We start from the raw sequence: 22,359 nt of genomic DNA on the forward strand, positions 1-22,359 counted from the left end.
GTTTTCTGATAGTGGTTTCTGTAGTTTACAATACTGGCGAAAATGCAACTTTAACCATGAATCAATAAGGATAAGGCCACAAAATAGTAGTCAATATATTAGTCAAACCGTCTGGCCGAGCTCTCTGGGAGAGTGTTGATTGCAAGTCTCGCCATTTGCTTTCAGAATTTACAGTGGGCCCCTCCGTCCCCAGTGTCGTCAAAGCTTTCCCACCGCACCATTGTTCTCTGACTTACCACTGTTTATCATTACACCAGTGATAGAGCCGTAAGTTCAACTCACAAGAATATATAACATAAATACGGGGTTATAAAGTTGTTTGGAAGGACCTTCCTCTTGGTCATGTATTCAAACAGGAAACACGAGTGAATGATAGTGAAACCATTTAGTAGTGTTCCTTTCCCAGGCGGAATATGTATAGGCTTCCAGTTTCGTTCTAGGAACGGGTAGTATCACAAAAAGGCAAGTATGGATGTTCTCTTAATGAAAAAAGATACCATAACCATTCTGCTTCTATTGTCCACCCTCAACACCTACAGACATAATATACACACGTTAATGTGATATACAAATGTGAAAGGTGTTAAAAGATGGAAACTTAATCATTCCAGTCAGTCAAAAAATATTAAACTAGATGACATTATAGTATGCATCCCAAAATAATGCCAAAGAAAGATACCCTCCTGGACATATATACGATCTTTGCCACTATTATGGAATGTGGATCTATGGGGTTTTGACTCTTGAAGACACTGTCACAAATGGACTTTTAAAGACATTGTTCATTTGCTCTTTATATATTAAATTTCTTCAAAAGTAAGCTCATCGCTGGAAAAGTTTTCTTTCTATGTCGTATTAAAACATATAGATACAAAGCTATATAAAAAGGGCATAATGGCTCTTAATCTCTGATGCAATAAGTATGCATTGATGTGAGGCAATTCTTCGTAATCGTGAAATATATACACGCTTAATAGGGGTGATTTCGATCGTAACACTAGATAATACCGTTGAAGTAGCACCTATGCTCTCAAACAATATTTAAAGGATCTCTGTCTGTTTCACTAACTTGGACATCCTGCAACAAGCCAGCTGTGTCGTGTCTTTTCAGCAGTTGAAGCATCGAGGTCTTCACGTAGCCACGTTCTGTATTTGAGTGGTTACAAAGGATGACCGCTTTACCCATTTCTTTGTACTTCAATACTTCGTGGTGTGATAACTCTCCGGTGACGTAAAGATCGGGGGTCTCTTTCAAGTTACGGAATACTCCCGAGCCACTACCAGCACAAACAGCAACAGTTTGTACTTCATGATGCAGGTTACCAGAAATTTCATATGGTAGAGAAGCTATTTGTACATGGGATAGACCTGTGTTCTTTTTCAGGACATCCACAACTTCTTGTAAAGTAACTGCTTTGTCCAACTTGAAATAACGACCATAACCAGTGATAGGGTCATGTGGAGCTGTGTTTGCAGTAGACTCAATACATTCCTTCGTTGTAATGTTGACAGTTTTTGGAACTAAACTCTCAACTAGCCAATCATTAACACCACCATCAACTGCATCCACAGCAGTGTGTGGTGAGTAGACAGAAATGTTGTTCTGGATTAGTTTAATAGCACTTGCGTGTTGAACATTGGTTTGTGGGTTCAATCTATTCCAGCTTGGGAAGATGAAAGGGTGGTATGCCAGTATTAAGTTACAACCTTGTTTGACAGCTTCATCTGCGACCCTCGATGTCAAATCAACGGTCAACAACATCTTCACAGCATTATTGGCATGAGATTCCTCATTGCTACTACAGTCAATTAGTAGCCCAGTGTTGTCAAAACTTTTGTCAGCGTACTTTTCCGGGAAAGCAGCACGGATAACTTCCAAGGCCTTATTCAATTGTCTTCTATGTAGTGCACCCATTCTCATATGTACTGAACTGTAGTCGGATGTTCTAATGGAATAACTCAATTCATTTCTATAATTAATGCGTATTATTATAAGTCCCCCATTAATTGCATTTTAACGGAAATCATCGCTTTCACTTTAATTTTATCACTTAGAACAGAAGAATCGAGATAATTGCAATGATGGCAAGAAATGCATATAGAGCTTACAAATCATTGCATAAGTCTTGATCAACTTATATTGTGGAATACTGACAACAGTTTAGGGATCTTATTCAGAATTATAAGTCACTCTAGAATAACCAGAAGAAAGTATACCACAAAAGCTCAAGATAAATACAAATGATTACTGAAGAACATCTGCGAGAGAAGTTGAAGACATCGATTCCTGATGTCTACCACGTTATAGTTACAGATCTATCATATGGATGTGGCCAAAGTTTTGATGTCGTGGTAGTGAGTAACACGTTTGTGGGTAAGAACAAGATCCAAAGATCAAGGCTTGTTAATGGTGCTTTAAAGGAAGAACTCGCTGATATCCATGCTTTCAGTTGTAAATGCTATTCTGAGGAAGAGTGGTCAAAGATAGTAATTTAACTTAATTAATTTGGAGACACATATACTACATCACTTATTTATTCAAATCTCGTTTTTCAACACAGTTCATTGAAACTTTAATAACATTTAATCTAATACAATAACCTTATTTTGAAAGTTTGAAACGATTTCTGCATAGAAAGGGTATATGTTTACATTAAATTATATATAATCTGAAAGTGTCATGAATATTATTAGTTTTATTTGTTCATTATAGTCAATTATTATGAACATAAAAATACGACTCATATATTGGTAATTAGCAATAACGCTTAAAAATACCTCAATAATATGGTGGTGGTGGCGGTGTAGCAATATGATTTAGTCCCAATAGGTAACCCATTTTTGTATGAGCCACGGAGTCAATACTCTGTGCTCTTAACCTTGTTTCTTCGTCTAATAGGTTTCCATTTTTTTGTAATAATGTATTCAAAATACGGGAATTAGTGTACGTCTTATCCATAGTAGACCTGATAAGCTTAGGAGAAGATAGTACCGATTCTCTTTCTTCTTTAACAGCCTCAGTTTCATCATTATGCTCAATAATAATCTGTGGTTCTTCAAACGGCATTGAAACTGTAATTGTACTTTGAACAGGTTCTTGTTGTTCTATTTCCTCTTTGTATGCCGGCTTATCTTTCTTATTCTTACCTATCTTTATCTTTCTTCTTCTTGGTTTAGTATGGTTTACTTGTTCATCGTGATCAGTACTTCTCATGTATAGTTTGTTTTGGATGTCGGTTATAACATCTAAGTCATATGCATTCTCTTCAAGAACCTCCATTGGCAGTAGATTGGACTCTTTATCGAAGTAAGCTTGACTACTCATTAAACTATTTCCAGACGATGATGACCTCCTCAATAGGTAATCTACAGATGGTCTCTTATTCATTAGCAATGAAGGGGTGCCAGCTCTTTCCTTCTTATGATCAACATAGGAAGAGTAGTAATTACTTAAGGAAGGCATCCTGGAGATAAATCTATACAGATTTTGTCTTTCCAAACAGCCGGGTATCAGCGAAAGTGTACTGGAGACAGTCGAGTGTAGTGATAAAGTTTGTCTTGAAGATACCAAGGTGGACAGCCGTAGCATGTTTGCCGGTGATAATTCTTGCAGGTCAGCATCTTCAAATATTATCTTAGGAGCACTTGGCTGATTATTCTCATCACATGTGTCCTTCTTATGCTTCGCAGAACTTCTTGAGCCATCTGAGTTCGTGAACCAACTCTGTGACATATTAAACAAGGCTGTGGGTAATGTATCCTTAAACAAGAGTTCCATCGCTCTTTTGAGTCTCTTTTCTATGGTTGTTTGTAAAATTTTGATGGAACAATCAAACTTAAAGTCAAGCACAACATCATCGAAGGAGATACCTATACCTGAATTGCGTGCTACAAAGAATACCTTAGATATGGCTTCCATCTTAATATTACTGAAAGTCATAGTTATCGGCAGGCTGAATGAATCATTTGTAATCAAAGTTGGCGTCACAAACTCAGGCGAGTCAGCCATGCTCAACATCAACAGATTTGACTCAATCACAGTCCGTACTTGCAACATCGCTCCTTCAATAGAGATTTTACATATACCTTTCATCATTGAAGAACCCCCACCACCGCTACTTATAGAGGAAACACCTAGTCCTACATCCAGATCCAGAATCTCCAAGTTGGGTATCCTTGAGAAATCAACTTTTTCCACTATAATGTCATTCTTCAAAATATCTAGCGACCCGCCGCTCTTCCTTTGATGACCACTGCTATCATCCTCATTGCCAGCCTCATCTGCACGCTCCACATGTCTGCGACTCTTAGGATTCAGAGCACCGGTGAGCCGCTCTCTGAGCCGCTCATTAAAATCGGCACTCTCAAAAACGCTCCGATCAAACCGAAACGACATATATTACTCCCACACCAAATACAAAAAAAACCTCAAAAAAACAACACCCTATAGATCGCACACGACACGCTACTCAAAGATATTATAAACAGTTGATAAACAGCTTAACCGACGCACTTTGAAAGATGATAAACAACCGCCCAATAGAAACGGAAATGAGCCAAATCCGGGCAATGACCTTGCTCCTTATATACTAGCAATACATCATTTTATACGTATAATGTTGATCTGTTTTTGTTTTCGTAATTTAAGCGCAGCTTGCCAAAACTCTAACATAACTGCCATATATTTACTTGTGGGGGGCATAGGCATTACATATATTCTTGCGATATATATAATCAAGATACAATATATAATGGCTATGGAGGTACCTGAGACGCGGCAGTCTTCAATATATGTATGTGTGCGGGTTCGGCCTTTTTCCGAGTCCGAGTCGCTGCGGTTGGCGCCCGAGGTTGGCGATGAGTTTGATTCTATGCTGGATGATTCGATGATGGGTGGAGAAGTGTCTATGGTAGTTGGGCGCGGGGATTTTGTTGGCGAGGTTTCTTTTACTGAGGACAATGGGAGAAAACACAACAGGCGTCAATCGTTGGCTCCGCGTCGAATTCACAAGATTGTTGATTGTGTGGATGACAAGATGATAATATTTGATCCCAACCACCGGAATCCACTGTACAAAGTCAAGGAGAGTGTACTCAACTCCATGTATGGAGGAGCGAATATGCGTGGGTCCATTGATGGCGATATGCTTATGGGATCAGATGCTACAGCTTCGAGAAGGTTCAAGAGAGCAAACGGAAACTCTGCAGGTTCAGAGATTAAGTTTGTGTTTGACAAGCTTTTTGACACTGATGCTACTCAACGCGAAGTGTATCAGAGCACCACTAGCTCACTATTGGACTCAGTATTAGATGGCTTCAATGGAACAGTTTTTGCATACGGCGCTACAGGATGTGGTAAAACTTATACAGTGAGCGGTACTCCAGAGAACCCCGGGATTGTGTTTCAAGCAATGGAGGAACTATTTCAAAAAATGGAAGACTTGAAGGATACAAAGTCTTTCCAGATATCGCTATCCTTTCTGGAAATTTACAATGAAAGAATCAGAGACTTGCTAAAACCTGAGACGCCATCGCAGAAACTTATCATAAGGGAAGATACTGATAATAAAATCACTGTTGCTAATTTGTCTCAACATTTTCCAACCACAGTACAAGAAGTGATGGATTTGGTTATTAGAGGAAACTTCAATAGAACTACATCGCCGACCGAGGCCAATGAAGTCTCGTCAAGATCGCATGCGGTGCTACAAATACACATAGTGCAGAAAAACAGGACACCGGATATCAAGGAAGAACACACATTTGGCACTCTCTCGATAATCGATTTAGCAGGGAGCGAAAGAGCTGCGGCAACTAAAAATAGAGGTGCCAGATTACATGAGGGTGCTAATATTAACCGGTCGCTATTAGCGCTGGGAAACTGTATCAATGCTCTGTGCATAAACGGAAACGACGAGCGGCCTCGCTGCCACGTCCCATATCGTGACTCAAAGCTTACTAGGCTTCTCAAGTTCTCATTGGGTGGGAACTGTAAAACCGTTATGATAGTCTGTATTTCACCAAGTAGTTCTCACTATGATGAAACTTTGAATACACTAAAGTATGCTAACCGAGCTAAAGAAATAAAGACAAAAATCATAAGGAATCAACAATCATTGAATAGACATGTCGGGTCCTATCTGAAGATGATCACAGAACAGAAGAAAGAGATAGAAGAACTACGCAGTAGAGAAAACAAAATGATCCAGTTTCAGTTGGACAAATACAAGTTATCCCGACAACAAATTGCCGTTGCAATTACGGATTGTGTGAACAATGTCCGCTTTCAGTATACCCAAGTACCAAAATTTCAAAGGATCAAATTAATCAAATCCTTAATCCTTTGTAAGAGACGGTTTTTACAACTGGTGCTGCTTGAGATGAAGAAGTCTCCAATACAACGGGAGGACAGTTCCGGAGCAATGGCATCTCTTGAGGAACAAATTAAAAGAAAGATCAAACAACTAGAGAACAAATTCGACTCGCCGGATGAGTTAGACACTGTGATCACAAACGCAAGGACCGTTGACCTCTTAAAATTGCGGGAGATGGAAAACTGGGATGACAAAATCGACACTCTGACGCTTGAGTTAGAGCTGGATTACGTCTCTGAACAGTTGCGTAACGATATTTTAATCACCGCTTCCCAAATGACGGAAAAGTTATTCGATGAAGACAGCCCGTTGCATAAGGTAGAGCTAGATGTAGAAGGCCTCATCAGCATAGACCGTGAGTTCGATGAGTTCGGCAAACAATTCCAAACAGAGCAAGGTAAAAAACGGATAGCTAGCAATGACGACCCCAGAGAAATGGATGTAGATAGAAAATCCTTACTAAAACATAGGCTAAGAGAAAGTGATTTAGATATTAAGTAGTATGTGGTGTGAGGAGGGTTCGCTCAGTTTCCCTTACCTCCTTTAACCACCCACTTTTTTTATTTTCTCCCGCAAATTTGTTGCCTCTTTTTTTTTTTTTTTTTTTTTTTTTTATTTTTTATTTTATTTTGTTCTTTGTTTAGTGTATGGAACAGCTACGTTGTTTCTTTTTACCTTTGCTTTAAACCTCCCCATACTAAAATGTTCTCGACTCCTTACTATCCCTCTTAACCATGCCTCCATCTTTCTTTTTGAGTATTGCAAGTGCAGTAACTCTCGCAATATCTGCTGTTTCTTGAACAACTAGGTAGAAAAAGAAACAAAGACCCAGCCTTTTACAATTTTCATACGATATCAGTGTTGTCCTTATCCATCATCGTTCCCACCCACCCCCTCTCTATCAGCAAAGCATCCACGGAAATTCCTGATATCAAAAGCTGAAATGACTTGTCTTTGTTTGTGTTTTTTCATTTACTGCCTTGTATGTTGTCTTGATAGTACAAACACAGACATTACCACAGACCGGGAAGTGGAAGGATTGTCAAGAAGAGAACCTCCCTCACTTCATTAGTGATTCGCATAGTCTGGTGTACCTAAAAATCCACTAAAAATGCCCAATGTCTCTCTCCCTCCCTCTTCATTTGAATGAGTAACAATATTACTGAGGGGGATGGGGGACTCAAAGCAAATATTGGTCCTTTGTAATGCTAAATTTCGGGCAAAAAAAAGTCACGTGTGCACAGAAAACAGTGTAGGAAAGAAAAATTTTTTCTCTTTCATTCATCCAAATCTTTGAGCCAACGACGACTTTTTGCTTTCAGGCAAGAAAGTGAAAGAACAGAATGGCAATAGTAATAGCCACTGTGAAATCTATTTTGGCAAAGTAGGATATATAAGAAAGAGAGTTTATGGAGAATATTGGTTGTTCAGATATTGGGAAAGATGGCCAAGACACTCTCTGTTTTCTTTCTGGTTTTTAACATTAAAAACACCAAACTGAAAAAAAAATAGATCATATTAACTGTATATTCTTTTTTCTTGTAAGAAGATTACATCTTTCGAAAGAAAAAAAATATACCAAGTTAATTAACTCTAACTAACCTTAAGACCTATAGAGGAAGGAGAAAAGAACAAAATTGACTACTCAAGGCTCCACTTGTTTTAGCAATTTACTTTCCCTTGTCAGAAGATTCTTATAGTATCCACAACTTTGCCGACTACGAAAAGGGAAGTTGTATTACTATACAGAACTGGTCTAAAAGAATAAAAAAAATATCATCATTACTGTGCAAATAGACACAAGTTTTGCTATTTTTTTTTATTGGGCATTTACATTTTGATAGCAAAGAAAAAAGAAATAGATAGGAATAGACATACTAATTTCTACATCTCTTTTTTTTTGAAATTATTAAGAAAGATCTTCATTACTCCATATAAGAAGTTTTTTCTCTTTTGCCTTCATTAATTTGACAGTTATTAAGTTAATCAGTCAAAAAATAACAATTAAACCACACTATTAACATTTCTCTAAACAGAGATCTTGTTAAAAGGAAGGTTAATAGGAAAAGGATTAAAAAAAAAACTTAAACCTAGGCTGCTTTATATATTCCATTCGGTTCCAAACTTTTTTTAAAACACTCTTTCAATCTTCTCAAACAATAAGAAAACATAAAGCTATGGCATACAACTATCTGCAAGATCCAGTGCTTTTCAACCAAGGGCCACAAGTGGTGAGTCACCATACACATTCACAATCCATGAACTTACTACCTTCTCTAAGCCATCCTGCTCACCACCGTCACAATACTTATTCCCAGCAGCAAATGATGTCTATGATGCCAATACAACAGAACGCTATATATCAACCGGTTATGCCACTCGATCAAACACAGATGCACATACCCAAGATGATAGTACAGGATCAATTTCTACCACCACAACCACAACCACAACCACCTCAAGAACAAGTGAACGGTGGTGTGAGTCACGTCCTAGATTATGACGTTGAGATCATGACACAGTTTGTGATGAAGAACGCGTTCTTTGCTTTCCGCACTCCGGTCAACGACAACATCAACAATACAACCTTGTTCACTAAAGGTATAATATCGGTCCTTAATGCTACCAGACTACCTTCAGTGACAATTTATCTAGCTATAGACTACTTGTTCAAGTACATCAACAAGCTAGCAGATGGCCCAAACACGATAGGCGGTAACTCAATAAATGTCATCTATCAGAATACAATGATTGCTTTCATACTCGCAAACAAGTTCAATGATGATAAGACATTTACAAACAAATCATGGTCGCAAGCTACAGGGATGTCTATCAAAATTATCAATGACTATGAAAGAGACTGGCTGAAGACGTTTGAGTGGAAACTATTCGATGACAAGTTCATTCTGTACCCAGAGTTTGTGGCTGCTTACAAATTATTTGAAGAGGAGACTCGTAGAGACCAATACGAATTACAACAACAACAACAGCAACAGTCACCTATGCTGCAACCAAAGCCTTCCTCAACAAACAACTACTTACCTCCATCGATTGGCACGAGTACATACGAATTCGGTTACCAGACACCATTAACCATGTACTCCTCACCAACTAACTTCTTTTACCAAAGCATGCCTTCCAAGAATGATTACGGTAATGAGGTAGATCCATACCAACAAAATTATATTCCACCAGCAATGCCATTGGTCTCGCCATTGTCAGATGTAGGACGCGTATCTGCTAGAGATGAGTTTGCTGACAATTCATTTGATTACGATTTCTACAACTTTGGAACGAACCAGACTAATAATACCATGAATTATAAAGTTAATTCTAAAGGCAATTTACAACCATCTCAAGCCTTTTTCAGTAATGCAGATGGGTACCATATGAATCAACCTTACTATCAACAAAACTCTGACATTACCACATTAAACATGATGCTTCAACATCAACAATACAATAAGCCATTGTACAGTAGCAACCTAAATCAAAACTGTTTCCCATACTCAGCTGTATATTAGAAAATTAAGGATGACTGATACTTGTGGATTTTATAAGAAGTCAATCATAATGGGGATATAAAAGTTAAAGTAATTCCACAGTTATTTCCCAGCAGCCGTTTATTTTTTTTTTATTTTTTTTGTTGTTTTTTGTTACAATTTTTTTTTCATTTATGTCAACTTTTTAGTTTGAAGGTTCTTTGAATCTCCAAATAAATTCTATTGTCTAGCCTTTCTTGGTTATCAATAGTTAATAATAGAAAAATTTTGAAAAAAATAATAAAATCATATAAAAACCTAAATTTAAAGTTCTATTAGAAACAAAAGACCTCTTTACTGAGTAATCTTTGTTAGTACCAATAATTTTTTTCTTTTTTTTTTTTGGCATTTTTTAATATTGAATAATATTTATATACTGTAAAATATAATTCCTGTTATTCTTTTTTATGTGAATATGTTACTTGATACATAGCGGTCTATGATTTAGTTTGAATGTTCAACTTCCACCAGCTTCTCTATACCATCTCACACTTCTGTCAAGACAGACACAGCATAAACCCTCGTTGACATCACTACCCATACCAGCTCGTACACCTTTCTTTATAAATTTGACATCGAATATTGGCGGATGCTTTAAAGAATTGCCTTCTTCGTCTTCCTGTAAGATATCTTCTTCAACCTCAATATCACCGGCCGTTATATGTAGTGTACTGACTCTTTCTCTTAATTTAACATCCCAAACTCTTACTTTACTGTCGTAACCACAACTGGCTAAAAACTCTCCAGTTTCATTAAAGGCTAGTCCGAAAACCCAGCCGTCATGGGCGAAAGAGCCGATACTTGTTTGAGTACTATGTGTTGCCATAGTGAAATTACCTATTCTTTCACCAAATTCCGTTTCATACAATGTAATATTACCGTAAGAGCCTGAGTCATTGGCCACAGCAAGCAGCCTACCAGTTGGTGAGAATTTGACGTTACGAACAGTGTTACTATTTTGATCGATTCCGTGTAAACCATAGCCTTCAAACTGGTAAAGGGGTTTTAAGGATGTCAACTGGGACACAAATACAGTGCCATTTTCTAAACCGGTAGCTATTAGTCCATTTGAGGAAATGTCTAATGCAGTGGCTACACATGGCTCTTTTACTGGTATTTCACCTTGAAACTTTAAATGAGGATTGTACTGTGGCTCATCAGAATCAGCGGTTCCTTCCTGAAATACGGAGAGATCCCAAACGTATGTGCTACCTTTAACATCTGTAGCGGCAAATTTGTGACAGACAGTAAGGTCAGAGGATTGTAGCCATTTCACCGCCCAGTAGGATTTTTTTAGTTCCTTCTCAGTTAATAGCTTGATCGGTTTCAATTGATTCTCCTGGGTCAGTTCAAAGAACACAATTTCACCAGAAAATGTAACACAACTGATTATACAAACATTAACTCCACCTTTCTCCACTGTGTCTATCAGGTCGATGTGGTGTACACCTGATTTATGAACAAACTGTTTCTGAACGTGGTCCTTAGGCTGCTCGTTATCCAGCAATTTGTTCTTCCATAACTTGATGTAACCATCTCCAGAACAGGTTACGGTAAATGTGTTGCAAATAGCAACCCCAAATATATCGGCGTCGTGTGCTTTACCACAATTGGCAGTAGGAATAAATATCTTCGACATGTTGGCAACTTATCTTCACAACCAATAAAGCTTTGGAAATGGGGAAACGGTAAAAAATAACGTATTTCGATTATTCAGCTGTACACCAACTGTATAAACTCAATTTGTTGATTGCTCTTCTCTAAGATAAGACTAATCTTTACTGATTTCTCTATCCTTCATGTAGTCCATAATTGATATTTTCTTGAAAAATTTCAGAAATCAGACCTTATAAAGGCCTCCCGATGGGATTGCGATGCAGTTGAAGACCTGACTCAAATAAGAAGGCGTGCATGGCTAGTAAAGGTTACGCCAGAATGCGAGTGCGGTATCGAGTCCATGTGGATGAAGTTCAAGTACGTGGTGGAGTTGCAAAATATGGGCTTGTAGTGTCTGTTTGGGATCAAGATGGGCAAGAAGAGCTGAGGGAAACCACTGTTTGGAGGCGATATAGTGAGTTTCTGGCTCTAAAGAAAGAGCTAGAGAGCAGTTGTGGATGTGATATACCTTATGAGTTTCCACCTCGGACACTGTGGTTTGGTGGTGGTTCCAAGACCGGTGGTACGGATAAGAAAGTTATAGAAGAGAGGAAAGTGAAGCTGGCTGATTTTATGAGTGAATTGCTCAATGACTCCTTTGATGTGAAATGGAAACGGCACAAGTCCGTGAGTAACTTTCTCGGAATGGATATAGCTCAGATGGAGAACGTCAAGTCAACCAAATCCAAACCTCCCCAGAATGGGTGGATGGACATGTTCCATGAGTACAAGATGGAGTTTGAGGACTGCAAGAAGCAGGAGGGCGTTCAGAGGTCAAGGAATGCGATGTATATAAGGCTGAAGCTGAATGAACTAGAACAGATATTAAACACTGAGGAATTACCCGAGGAGGAGAGGGATAGAAGGAGCAAATTGTTAACAACATTGAAGCAGGACCTGAATGAGTTAACTATTTCAAGAGAAGATCCTATAGTGCCAAGAGAGCAAGTAGTAAAGCCTTTACCGGGAAGGCGAATGCTTGGTGAAACCATCGAAACTGCGAAGTATAATAATAGAGACTTGTTGCAAGTGCAAAAACAGATGAATAAAGAGCAGGATCAAGAATTGGAACAATTACATAAAATCATACAAAGACAAAAGCAACTCTCGATGGAAATGAACGAGGAACTATCTCAACAGAATGAACTCCTAGACTCCTTCCAAAACGATGTGGACAGGACTGCGATGAAGTTAAAACAAGCCAACAGAAGGGCTCGCGACTTCAACGATAAATAGAAGCACTCACTACCATTAAGAAACCACGCTTTCAACTACAAATTTCAATAGACAATAAGTATGCCTGTACAATTCTCATCCTTCAATATAGTAACCCACATATAACTCATATATTCTCTTTCTGCTTATGTAGACGTTCAAGCTCATCGCGATGAGCTCATCCGAAGCGCATTTTTTTGGCAAATGATCATCACATCAAGATTTTGTACAGAATGCATAACTTGATGTGTGAGTCAATGGAATCGCATATAAGAAGGCGAATAGATCGACTGAGTAAGTTTCGATTGTCAGCAGCTGGCTAATACTGTTATCATATAGTCCCCTGGATTACCTGTGTATTTGGTCAAGAATTATACGCAAAATGGCAGAGACCTGTATAGAGAACCCAGACTATCTGGTGGTCAATGGCATACCATCCTCTAAATACAAGCATGAAATTGAACTCGAGAATTGTTTTGAACCTCAGCATGAGAATTCTGCTCTACTGATACTAAACCAGGAGATTAAGATGCCAAAGCTTTTCATGAAACTTTGGAACAGGTATATGATTAAAGTGTGTGCTGATGGCGCTGCTAATAAACTGTACCAATTTTGCGTCAACAACAATGTCAATCACAATGATTACCTACCCGATTATATTGTTGGGGACTTAGATTCTATTGATGAAAACATAGCACAGTTTTACAAAGAGAAAGGTGTATATGTGATCAAGCAGACCACGCAATACTCTACGGATTTCAAGAAAAGCATTAATCTAATAACGTGTCATTTCTATGCCACAAACTTCAAGGACCACCTTCAAAGCTCTAATGAAGACAGTAATTATGGTATATCTCTAGAGAAAGGAATACACGATATATATGCCACTATAAAGAATGTCGCGGAGCTTCCGAAACTCAATGTCCTGGCCCTAGGCGGTATAGATGGTCGCTTTGACCAAACTATACATTCAATCACGCAGTTATACACATTGACAAACACAGATCCATATATAAGGATGTTTTTCCTCACTGAAAATGATCTGATATTCATCATACCTCCGGATGGTGTGCTACTGCGCTATGATGCGGAGTTTAGGAAAGCTTGTATTGGCAACTGTGGCCTGTTGCCTGTTGGTCTTCCAACAGAGATCATAGAGACCATTGGCTTGAAATGGGACGTGGCCAATTGGCCCACTAGCATCGAATCTGGACGAGTGAGCAGCAGCAACAGGTTCTCTGGCCACGATAAGTGCTACATCAATGTCAAAGATGGTATGATTATCAATGTTGAAATCAAAAAAGATGTTGTTGCTAACTATGTATAGATGTATAGAGAGATCAATGGTGGGGAGAGTAACTTCATTTACCATTTATTTCCAGTTTTAGCAGTGCTTACAAACTATGAATAGACGAATATTTTATGTTATATTAAGAATATTTGAAAGTCTGGACTTTTTCATCTATGGAAAAACCAGCCAAGTATATATAGGATCAGAGAATATATATACAATGATAATCTTCTGTGGTTTGAAATTTGTTCAGTATGAGAGTGTGCAAAAAAAAACTGGCAAGCAATGATACAATTCAGGTGCATCATTTCCTTAGCCCATTACTCCTGTTGTTTTGAAGCTAGAGACTATGATATTTCCATTTGCTGCTTACAACTTAGAGAACTGTTCTAGCAAGGTTTGACCCAAGTAACCTGGGGATTCGACGACTTGGACACCCACGTTTCTTAGGGCTTCTTTCTTGGACTCTGCGTCAGTTCCGCTACCTTCTACGATAGCACCACTGTGGCCCATACGAACACCCTTCATTTGTCCTGCTACTTTACCAGCAATGAAGGAAGCGACTGGTTTAGGGTTAGCTTTGCTGAAGTTGTACTCCTGCAAGAACTCTGCGGCCTCAATTTCCGGCTTACCACCGATCTCACCGAGCATGATGATACCTTCTGTCTGTGGGTCCTCTAGGAACAGCTTTAGAACGTCTATAAAGTCGGTACCTGGGAACGCGTCACCGCCGATACCCACGACGAGGGACTGTCCGAGACCGCTGAGAGTAGTCTGCTGCACGGCCTCATAAGTCAGAGTACCTGAACGCGACACGATACCAATCTTACCTGGCTTGAAGATACGTGTGGGCTGGATACCGACCCTGACGTGGTTCGCAGGGTTGATCACACCTGGGCAATTGGGCCCCACCAGCCTGGTCTTGTTCTGCGACTTCAGCATCTCAGATATGTACAGCAAATCGTGCTGTGGAATACCCTCCGTGATACACACTGCCAATGGGATCTCCGCCTCGATGGCCTCCTGGATGGCCGCACCCGCAATTGGAGGCGGAACAAATATACCGGACACAGTGGCCCCTGTCTCCTTCACACAGTCCTTGACTGACGCAAACACAGGCTGGCCCAGATGCGTCTGCCCAGCCTTCTTCGGATTAGTACCACCAACAACATTAGTCCCGTACTCCTGCGAGATCTTCGCATGAAACGTACCTTGCTTACCTGTAAACCCTTGGAACATCACCTTCGTGTCCTTGGGCAACAGTAGATTCTTGATCGTCTGGTCATAAACACCCGCTTTCCGAGAAAACCCCCTAGTAAATCTCAACATAGTGTTTGTGTATGTGTTTGTGTTTATGTTTCTGTGTCTGTGTCTGTGTGTCTGTGTGTATTAGTATGATCTCTCGGCGGTTCAAGCAGACTGAAAAATACACGGCCCTATTTATACTCCCATTCCCAGCTGACCCCCCTCCCCTTCAACTTGCCCAGCTTCCCCCCTCCCCACAATCCCGATCGAGCCGAGATCCACGCATTCAGATAGCGCAGAACAGAAGTTCTACCCCCCCTCCCCCCGCCTTAGAAATACCCGTAGCAATCCTCTCCTCTATATATTGGGGTAAAGAGAATAAGACTGCTACGGCCTGTTCTGCGAGATACGTGTTACTTGTGCACCTGTTTCTTAGAGAGAGAGAATCGCCCTCACCTCCTCCGCCGCTAACAAATCAGCAGAAAGGAGAGTCCCGCCAGACCAAGGTGACAGGGATGTAGTGGTGTACATGGGGGTCACGTTTATTATACATATATACGTATGTCACGTTTACTATACACATATACGTTTGTCACGTTTATAGTACACATATACGTGTATCACGTTTATTATACACACAAACGGGTATCACGGGATATACGTTCATTGTTATACCTCATAGCTCTTTAACCCCATAGAGACTCTTCTGCCTCTTGTAACCGCAAGCTTCCTTCGGGGCCGGCGGAGGGGAGGGGCCGCTTTACCCGCTCAGGTTCAATTATATAGCCGCCGTTCTGATCTCGGCTAACTTCCAACCTTTATATCTGGACAACTGCACAGCAAACAGTGCGCATACACACGTACACACATACACACCCGAGGTAGAAATATATACAATGTCTAGGGAGAGCAGCGTGAACAGCTCGATGGTGGAGGATGAGGACTCGGCGTCTGACATGGACGCAGATCTGGACGAGGAGAACGCCAGGAAGCACGGGAGGTCTGACGACGGCGAGGACACTGGCGATGACAATGCCGATGACAATGCCGATGACAATGCCGATGACAATGGTGACGCTGATACAAGTGTAGATGGGGCAAGCACCAGACGGGGCAAGAAAAAGTACCAGAAGTACCCGGACCTGGACCCATTGAAGGCGCCACCGGGCAAGAAAGTGCCGTTGCATCTGCTGGAGAAGCGGAGACTGGGCAGGCTTAAAGCCGCAGAGGAGTTCGCCAGGAAGTTGAAAGTCGTAGGGATAGAACGTGTGGAAAACTTGAACCTGCCGCAATCGGGGCTGTTCAGCCCTGTACCACTGATCAACCAGAAGAATTACTCCAGCGACTACTTGCGGAAAGACGAAAACGCATTCGCGGTCAGAGAGAGGAAGCAGATGAGGAACTCAAACGCAAATAACTCAGCACATGCGAAGACGTCGGAACTGGGATCCGGCGCACAATCAGCATCAATGGCAAGCTCAGCATCCCTAGATGCTTTGGTAGACACTGATACAAAACTACAAAGCGTCGAGGATATCGATTTCAACGACCCGAGACTAACTATCGTTATACATCCTGGATCAGACTCAATCAAGATCGGCCTCGCCACTGATGAAGAGCCCGTGTCAATACCAAACTTGGTCGCCGTACCGAGATCACAGGTTGTCAATCCAGTTGATGAAACCCCAGTTAACGTCTTAAATATTGAGTTGGACGACCAGTTCCACGAACTAACTAATCAATTGAAGTATAATTTCAAGGAAAGAATGAAATACTACAAACGTAAGATGCAATCAAATGCACATGAACAAGTTACTTCCTTTAATTCAAACTCAAAACCTGAAGAAGTGTCAGATAAGAATGACCAAGGAAAGATCGATTGGATATATAATGCTGACAAAAAATACTACGGTGAAGATGCACAGCGATGCATAGGTGACGAATTTATTTTGAGAAGGCCTTTTTGTAAGAGCGGTATATTCAACCTTGAATCAAACAATTACTCGTCGATACAAGACCTACTTGGTGATGTATCAGAACTAGTAGATAGTGCTCTCTCTTCTGATAAGTTCAACATTACCAAAAGCGAGTACAAGCATTATAAGGCCGTGATTGTAATTCCTGATCTATTCAAGAAAAGCCATCTGGAGACATTTATTCGACTTCTGCTAAATGAAATGGATTTCCGTTCTGTTGCGCTAATGCAGGAATCTTTAGCTACATGTTACGGAGCAGGAATCAGTACGCCCACTTGTGTAGTAAATATTGGTGCGGAACAGATTAGAATTGCTTGTGTTGATGATGGAACTATAATACAGGACAGTGCCGTAACACTAGATTATGGTGGTAATGATGTAACGAACCTATTAGCAATCTTGCTACAACAGAGTAAATTTCCTTACAAAAACTGGAATTTAAGCACATTATATGGTTGGAAAACAGCAGAGGATTTCAAAAAAAAATTTGTTACCTTTCAAGATGCTGATATTGCAGTACAATTATTCAATTTTATAAAACGAGTACCAGGGATACCATCAGAAAAATATGATTTTAAAGTGTTTGATGAAGTCATTCTAGCTCCCTTGGGACTATTCTACCCAGAAATCTTTAAATATATCCAAGAGAGGCAAAGGCCCACTGCCAAGGAATACGAGACAACATTATTGAAACAAATAGAACCATCGAGAGACATTTACACAAATTCCCTGAATGACTGGCGATCAATAACCCAGCGAGATTGCGAAGAAAACATGATATATTGCGATGCTAAGGATGACTTAGAAATCATACAGCATGCACTCGATCTTAATACTCATATTGAAGATCTTCAATCAAAACATATAGAAGAAAATACTGACAAAAAATGCTTTGTACCTTTGGATAAGGCGATTGTACAAAGCATCACCAACGCTGCCATCAATGTTGACATATCCAAAATATCCCAATTCTATTCAAATATAATTATTGTCGGAGGAGGAGCTAATATCCCCGCTCTTGATTTTATTCTTTCTGATCGTATTAATATTTGGAGACCTGCTGTATTAGGTATTAGTTCTTTTCCCAATTTTTATAAGTCCCTGACTAAACAACTGAAAGATATACAAACCTCAAATAAAAGTAATACAGGAGATAAAAGCCAAGAACAAGAGGTTGCAGAGAGGTCAATAGCATTAGTTAAAGTTGAATTGGATAAACTAGTTGCTTCATTAGAAATACCAAACAGTGGTGATCACTTTTTTACTGTTGGAGTCCTGCCCGCACCGCGTAACCTAGATCCTTCGCTATTAGATTGGAAAGGTGCAAGTGTTTTGGCTCAAATAAAACTGATAGAAGAGTTATATATATCTAGAAATGATTGGGACGTTCATGGAAATAGAGTCCTGCAATATAAGTGTATATTCGCCTACTAAAATTGATAATTACATAAGTTTTCCACACATACCTATCTATGTAATCATTTTATCCATACATTAAGTTCTAGGTAAGCAATGATATAGTATTGTAACTAATACATGATCTAGACTTTTCAAAATCGATCTAGCTAAAGCTGTCACATTATACTCTTAATAATTTCTAATTTGAGAGGATTAAAAATATAATATAATAATTAAATTTAAATACTTTTAAAAAGAAAAAAAAGAAAAAAAAAACAATATATAAGTACATTTATTTCTTTTCGTCATCAAATCTTGCTATAATAGAGTTTAATAGCTTTTGAACTTAGTAGAGCAAGATATCTATGGGAAGTGTTATGTGTAATTATTCTTTAATGTAATGCACAACATTTTGATAAGCGTATAACATACTCCACTAGTTCCGTAAGCAAAAATTATTGTAGCCATTGAAAGGATAATATAATACAATTACGAGCAAATAAAATAGTGTTGTTTTGAAAATTAGAGACAAGATCATGAAAAATGGTAGTGTAGAAAAAAAGAGTTGAGTTTTGTAACCGTGAGTGAAAAAAAAAAATAATGACCAAAAAAAAGTTTATAAATTTTTAATATCATTGATAATTGTAGTGTCAATCAAAGTTTGATTTTTTTATCAACATGAGAATCTGTATCTATAAATGTTTCGTTAGCCTTCTCTTCTTTGATTGTTCCGTTTAAGAGAGAGTAAACCCCACTACTGTTACGTTTTGTTCTTGATGTTTTCTCTGTTACTGTAGAGCCAATCAGCTTGTTGGACGATTCCTTGTTTTCTTTCTCAGAAGAACTACCTCTCAAAATTGGATTAGCAGTAGAACTCCTTTTTATTACAACTGCGTTATCAATCTTATTATCTGACGATGTCAAGCTAACAACTTCGGTAGAAGGTCTCTGTGCCAGCATATCCACATTTCCATTCATTGGTGGAGAAATATTCCTTCCACCGGCATAAAAGCTGTGTGGACTTACAAATTTGTTGTAAGGGGATCTTACTGGAACAGGGCTATCTATTTGGCATTGATTTGATGGTAATTGTGGTATATCAGTATTTCTTCCATTGTCCTTAGTAATTTTATATTCCCATCGTTGTTCTTCCTCAATTGGCATTCCTGAAGAGTACTTCAATGGACTCTCAGTTCTCCTTGAGGGGTAAGAGGCTCTATTTTTCATTGAGTTAACAATAGTTTGTTTGGTATTCATAAGATTTGAATCGGATGCCCTAGTAAAATTGGAATGATGACCAGTTATAGGTGTTATAGTAGGCTCACTTCTTGAATTGAAGGCCTGGTTCAAATCATGAGGAAATATGATAGCGTGTTGTTGATTATATAATGAAGGACCGGATAAGCTTGACTGAGTGGTAGTTGGAACTGACATCATTGATGCTGGTGTTAAAGGATCGACCAATACACTCATATGCCTTCTTGCTGTCACATTAATTATACCATTTTTTTCAGTCTGGAATTTTTCAAATGGATTTGCAGTTTGTACATGGACTGAACTAAAGTAGTCATTGGCAGCTTGAGGATGTTGAACAACTTGGTTTTTTGAATAGTTCTGAGCACCAGCAGGAGTCGTAGTACCATTATCGGGGCTTGTTCGCTGTCCTTGTTTTAAATAATAAGGCACAGATTTTGGAATTGCTTGATCAGCAGAAGAATATACCATATTTTGTGCTATTGGGTGACTTAAATGAATATTAGTTTGTGACGCTGAGCGTAGATCATTAGAATCCATTCCAAATTTGTGGATGTTTGTATTATTTATTCTATCGAGGATATTGTTTTTTAATGAAGTTAGTTGAGCGTCAAAGAAGCGATAGTGGTTTGCCATCAACTCAGGAATCTTCTCTGAATTATTGATATTTAGAACTTCTTTATTCATTTCTGCTAATTTTGACATTAGTTCAAGAATGGCTAGCATGTCCATGTTGGTGTTTCTCATCTGTGCTATTTGATGATTGAGTTGGATGGATTGTTCATATAGCGTTTCGTTATAATGATGTAAAGTATTATCTGTGGGTATTTCGGTGGTATTAACCTGAATATTAATAGGTTGGTTTTCATTGGGTTGAATATTATCTATAGATTGTCCGTCTACGCTATTGCTTTTAGACTTTTTGCCTTTATTCTTTAAATTGCTATTCTTCTTTGGCTTCTTTGTGAGTTTCTCAGGGTTTTTAGAATCTTGGTTAGATATAGTGCCCACACTTTTGTAAACTCTAGTCGCTCTTTTATTTGATGACTGTTCCGATTCGTTGGTAATAGCAGCAGATGTAGTCTCCGTATTAGATATGTCAACGGTGGGTTCGTTTTTCAATTTTGTAGATTTCTTACTTGATTTCTTTCCTTCTTTTTTCACTTTATCCTTCTTCTTTAGATGTTCAGTTGCGTTATGTACAGCACTCGCTATTACCTTGACATTATCGATTTCAGCTCCATCATTCGTTTCTAGAGTAGATGTATTAGTATTTGAACTTGCCAAGCTTAAGCTGGGTATGGTTCTCGATGATGACCTTCTTTTGATAAGTTTCAGATTTTCCAAATCTCCTTTCTTGAATAGCCCGCCACTATGTTTGAATTCCCAAACTTTGATGTTTTCATCTCCGCTATTATTGTTGCTAACGCCTGTATTATTATCCGTTGACGATTTTTGTTTTTTTTCCCTTTTCAAATTGTGGAAATGGTCATTGGATATCTTGTGGAATCCATAAATATTTAGCTGTCTTACAAAACTTGTGATATTTGTGTGTTTAAAGTAATGTGCCAAGTTCTGTGAAAAGGACTCGCTAGGCCTTATTAGAAATGATTCGCCATTAGCGGCCCACCATATCAAATCATCCAGGTCTTTGTTTTCAAGCAGGTCATATAGCTTGTTAATGAAGACGGTATTCCCGCCATCCTTCTCACTCATCTTATTATATCACTCTACTATTTGAGAAAGTGTATTGGTTGTAATACAATACTTTATTGTATGCAATTTAAAGCGATCACTGAGCTAAAAATTTGCTCCTATTCTTTTGATTCTGGTTGTTACTCTTTCTAGGATTAACGTTAACGTTTTAAAATTATTTTGGTGTCAAAAAATGAAATGGCCCCAGAAGATGTAATATTGGACCTATTTGACTAATATCCGCTAAATGTATAGAGATGTAATTCTATTAGTCTGTTTTAAAGGCTTTTGGTACTCCTTTTCTTCGGTATAAATCTTCTTGAAGAACTTATTGGTTGGATGTTCTTTTAGTTTGAGTGTTTTGTTGTTAAAATTTGCAACGTCCTAAAGGGAATTAAACTTAAATAGCAAGGAAATTCCTTCCTTTCTTTAATCTAAAATATGTATTTTAATGGAAGGTTTAAAAAAACACTAGTTGTTTAATTCCGTCGTGGTGGGGTGAAAAGAAACCGAAATGAGAGCGGAGGAGAAAGCTGTTCTCTGCAGTATATCAATGAAGTAGTCTTTACAGTTCCGTTAAACTTGCCTCTGAACTCTTCTACTGCGATGTATTGTGTGATTGCGTGAGATTGTGTGTGTCTATGTGTGTGTGTCTTAAGAGGCCGTTCCTAATTTACAATGGGAACAAAAGTAAAAATTGCGATTCTTCGCAA

General features: G+C 38.8%; 11 protein-coding genes across 11 annotated transcripts; 6 read left to right on the forward strand and 5 right to left on the reverse strand.

The window, feature by feature from the left end:
* Positions 1 to 1,030: 1,030 nt before the first annotated feature.
* On the reverse strand, positions 1,031 to 1,921 carry NIF3 (uncharacterized protein; the record flags this gene model as incomplete). Its single annotated transcript, XM_447552.1, has 1 exon — positions 1,031 to 1,921. The coding sequence occupies one exon, from the start codon at positions 1,919 to 1,921 to the stop codon at positions 1,031 to 1,033; it is 891 nt and encodes a 296-aa protein (XP_447552.1).
* Positions 1,922 to 2,241: 320 nt separating this feature from the next.
* Positions 2,242 to 2,496, forward strand: BOL2 (Bol2p; the record flags this gene model as incomplete). The annotated part of the gene is made up of 1 exon (XM_447553.1): positions 2,242 to 2,496. The coding sequence occupies one exon, from the start codon at positions 2,242 to 2,244 to the stop codon at positions 2,494 to 2,496; it is 255 nt and encodes an 84-aa protein (XP_447553.1).
* A 283-nt stretch (positions 2,497 to 2,779) lies between these two features.
* MDM34 (ERMES complex subunit MDM34) lies at positions 2,780 to 4,396 on the reverse strand (the record flags this gene model as incomplete). Its single annotated transcript, XM_447554.1, has 1 exon — positions 2,780 to 4,396. One exon carries the CDS (start codon positions 4,394 to 4,396, stop codon positions 2,780 to 2,782), a length of 1,617 nt encoding a protein of 538 aa, XP_447554.1.
* Positions 4,397 to 4,757: 361 nt separating this feature from the next.
* On the forward strand, positions 4,758 to 6,875 carry KIP3 (tubulin-dependent ATPase KIP3; the record flags this gene model as incomplete). The annotated part of the gene is made up of 1 exon (XM_447555.1): positions 4,758 to 6,875. One exon carries the CDS (start codon positions 4,758 to 4,760, stop codon positions 6,873 to 6,875), a length of 2,118 nt encoding a protein of 705 aa, XP_447555.1.
* A 1,676-nt stretch (positions 6,876 to 8,551) lies between these two features.
* CLG1 (Clg1p) lies at positions 8,552 to 9,898 on the forward strand (the record flags this gene model as incomplete). The annotated part of the gene is made up of 1 exon (XM_447556.1): positions 8,552 to 9,898. The coding sequence occupies one exon, from the start codon at positions 8,552 to 8,554 to the stop codon at positions 9,896 to 9,898; it is 1,347 nt and encodes a 448-aa protein (XP_447556.1).
* A 475-nt stretch (positions 9,899 to 10,373) lies between these two features.
* On the reverse strand, positions 10,374 to 11,555 carry SKI8 (SKI complex subunit WD repeat protein SKI8; the record flags this gene model as incomplete). Its single annotated transcript, XM_447557.1, has 1 exon — positions 10,374 to 11,555. The coding sequence occupies one exon, from the start codon at positions 11,553 to 11,555 to the stop codon at positions 10,374 to 10,376; it is 1,182 nt and encodes a 393-aa protein (XP_447557.1).
* A 272-nt stretch (positions 11,556 to 11,827) lies between these two features.
* On the forward strand, positions 11,828 to 12,808 carry VAM7 (Vam7p; the record flags this gene model as incomplete). Its single annotated transcript, XM_447558.1, has 1 exon — positions 11,828 to 12,808. The coding sequence occupies one exon, from the start codon at positions 11,828 to 11,830 to the stop codon at positions 12,806 to 12,808; it is 981 nt and encodes a 326-aa protein (XP_447558.1).
* A 361-nt stretch (positions 12,809 to 13,169) lies between these two features.
* On the forward strand, positions 13,170 to 14,114 carry THI80 (thiamine diphosphokinase; the record flags this gene model as incomplete). The annotated part of the gene is made up of 1 exon (XM_447559.1): positions 13,170 to 14,114. One exon carries the CDS (start codon positions 13,170 to 13,172, stop codon positions 14,112 to 14,114), a length of 945 nt encoding a protein of 314 aa, XP_447559.1.
* A 333-nt stretch (positions 14,115 to 14,447) lies between these two features.
* LSC1 (succinate--CoA ligase (GDP-forming) subunit alpha) lies at positions 14,448 to 15,407 on the reverse strand (the record flags this gene model as incomplete). The annotated part of the gene is made up of 1 exon (XM_447560.1): positions 14,448 to 15,407. One exon carries the CDS (start codon positions 15,405 to 15,407, stop codon positions 14,448 to 14,450), a length of 960 nt encoding a protein of 319 aa, XP_447560.1.
* An 812-nt stretch (positions 15,408 to 16,219) lies between these two features.
* ARP8 (Arp8p) lies at positions 16,220 to 18,733 on the forward strand (the record flags this gene model as incomplete). Its single annotated transcript, XM_447561.1, has 1 exon — positions 16,220 to 18,733. One exon carries the CDS (start codon positions 16,220 to 16,222, stop codon positions 18,731 to 18,733), a length of 2,514 nt encoding a protein of 837 aa, XP_447561.1.
* Positions 18,734 to 19,351: 618 nt separating this feature from the next.
* On the reverse strand, positions 19,352 to 21,667 carry SFL1 (Sfl1p; the record flags this gene model as incomplete). Its single annotated transcript, XM_447562.1, has 1 exon — positions 19,352 to 21,667. One exon carries the CDS (start codon positions 21,665 to 21,667, stop codon positions 19,352 to 19,354), a length of 2,316 nt encoding a protein of 771 aa, XP_447562.1.
* Positions 21,668 to 22,359: the final 692 nt, after the last annotated feature.

Source organism: Nakaseomyces glabratus, chromosome I (genome assembly GCF_010111755.1).
Source record: "Nakaseomyces glabratus chromosome I, complete sequence".
Taxonomy (NCBI): Eukaryota; Fungi; Ascomycota; class Saccharomycetes; order Saccharomycetales; family Saccharomycetaceae; genus Nakaseomyces; species Nakaseomyces glabratus.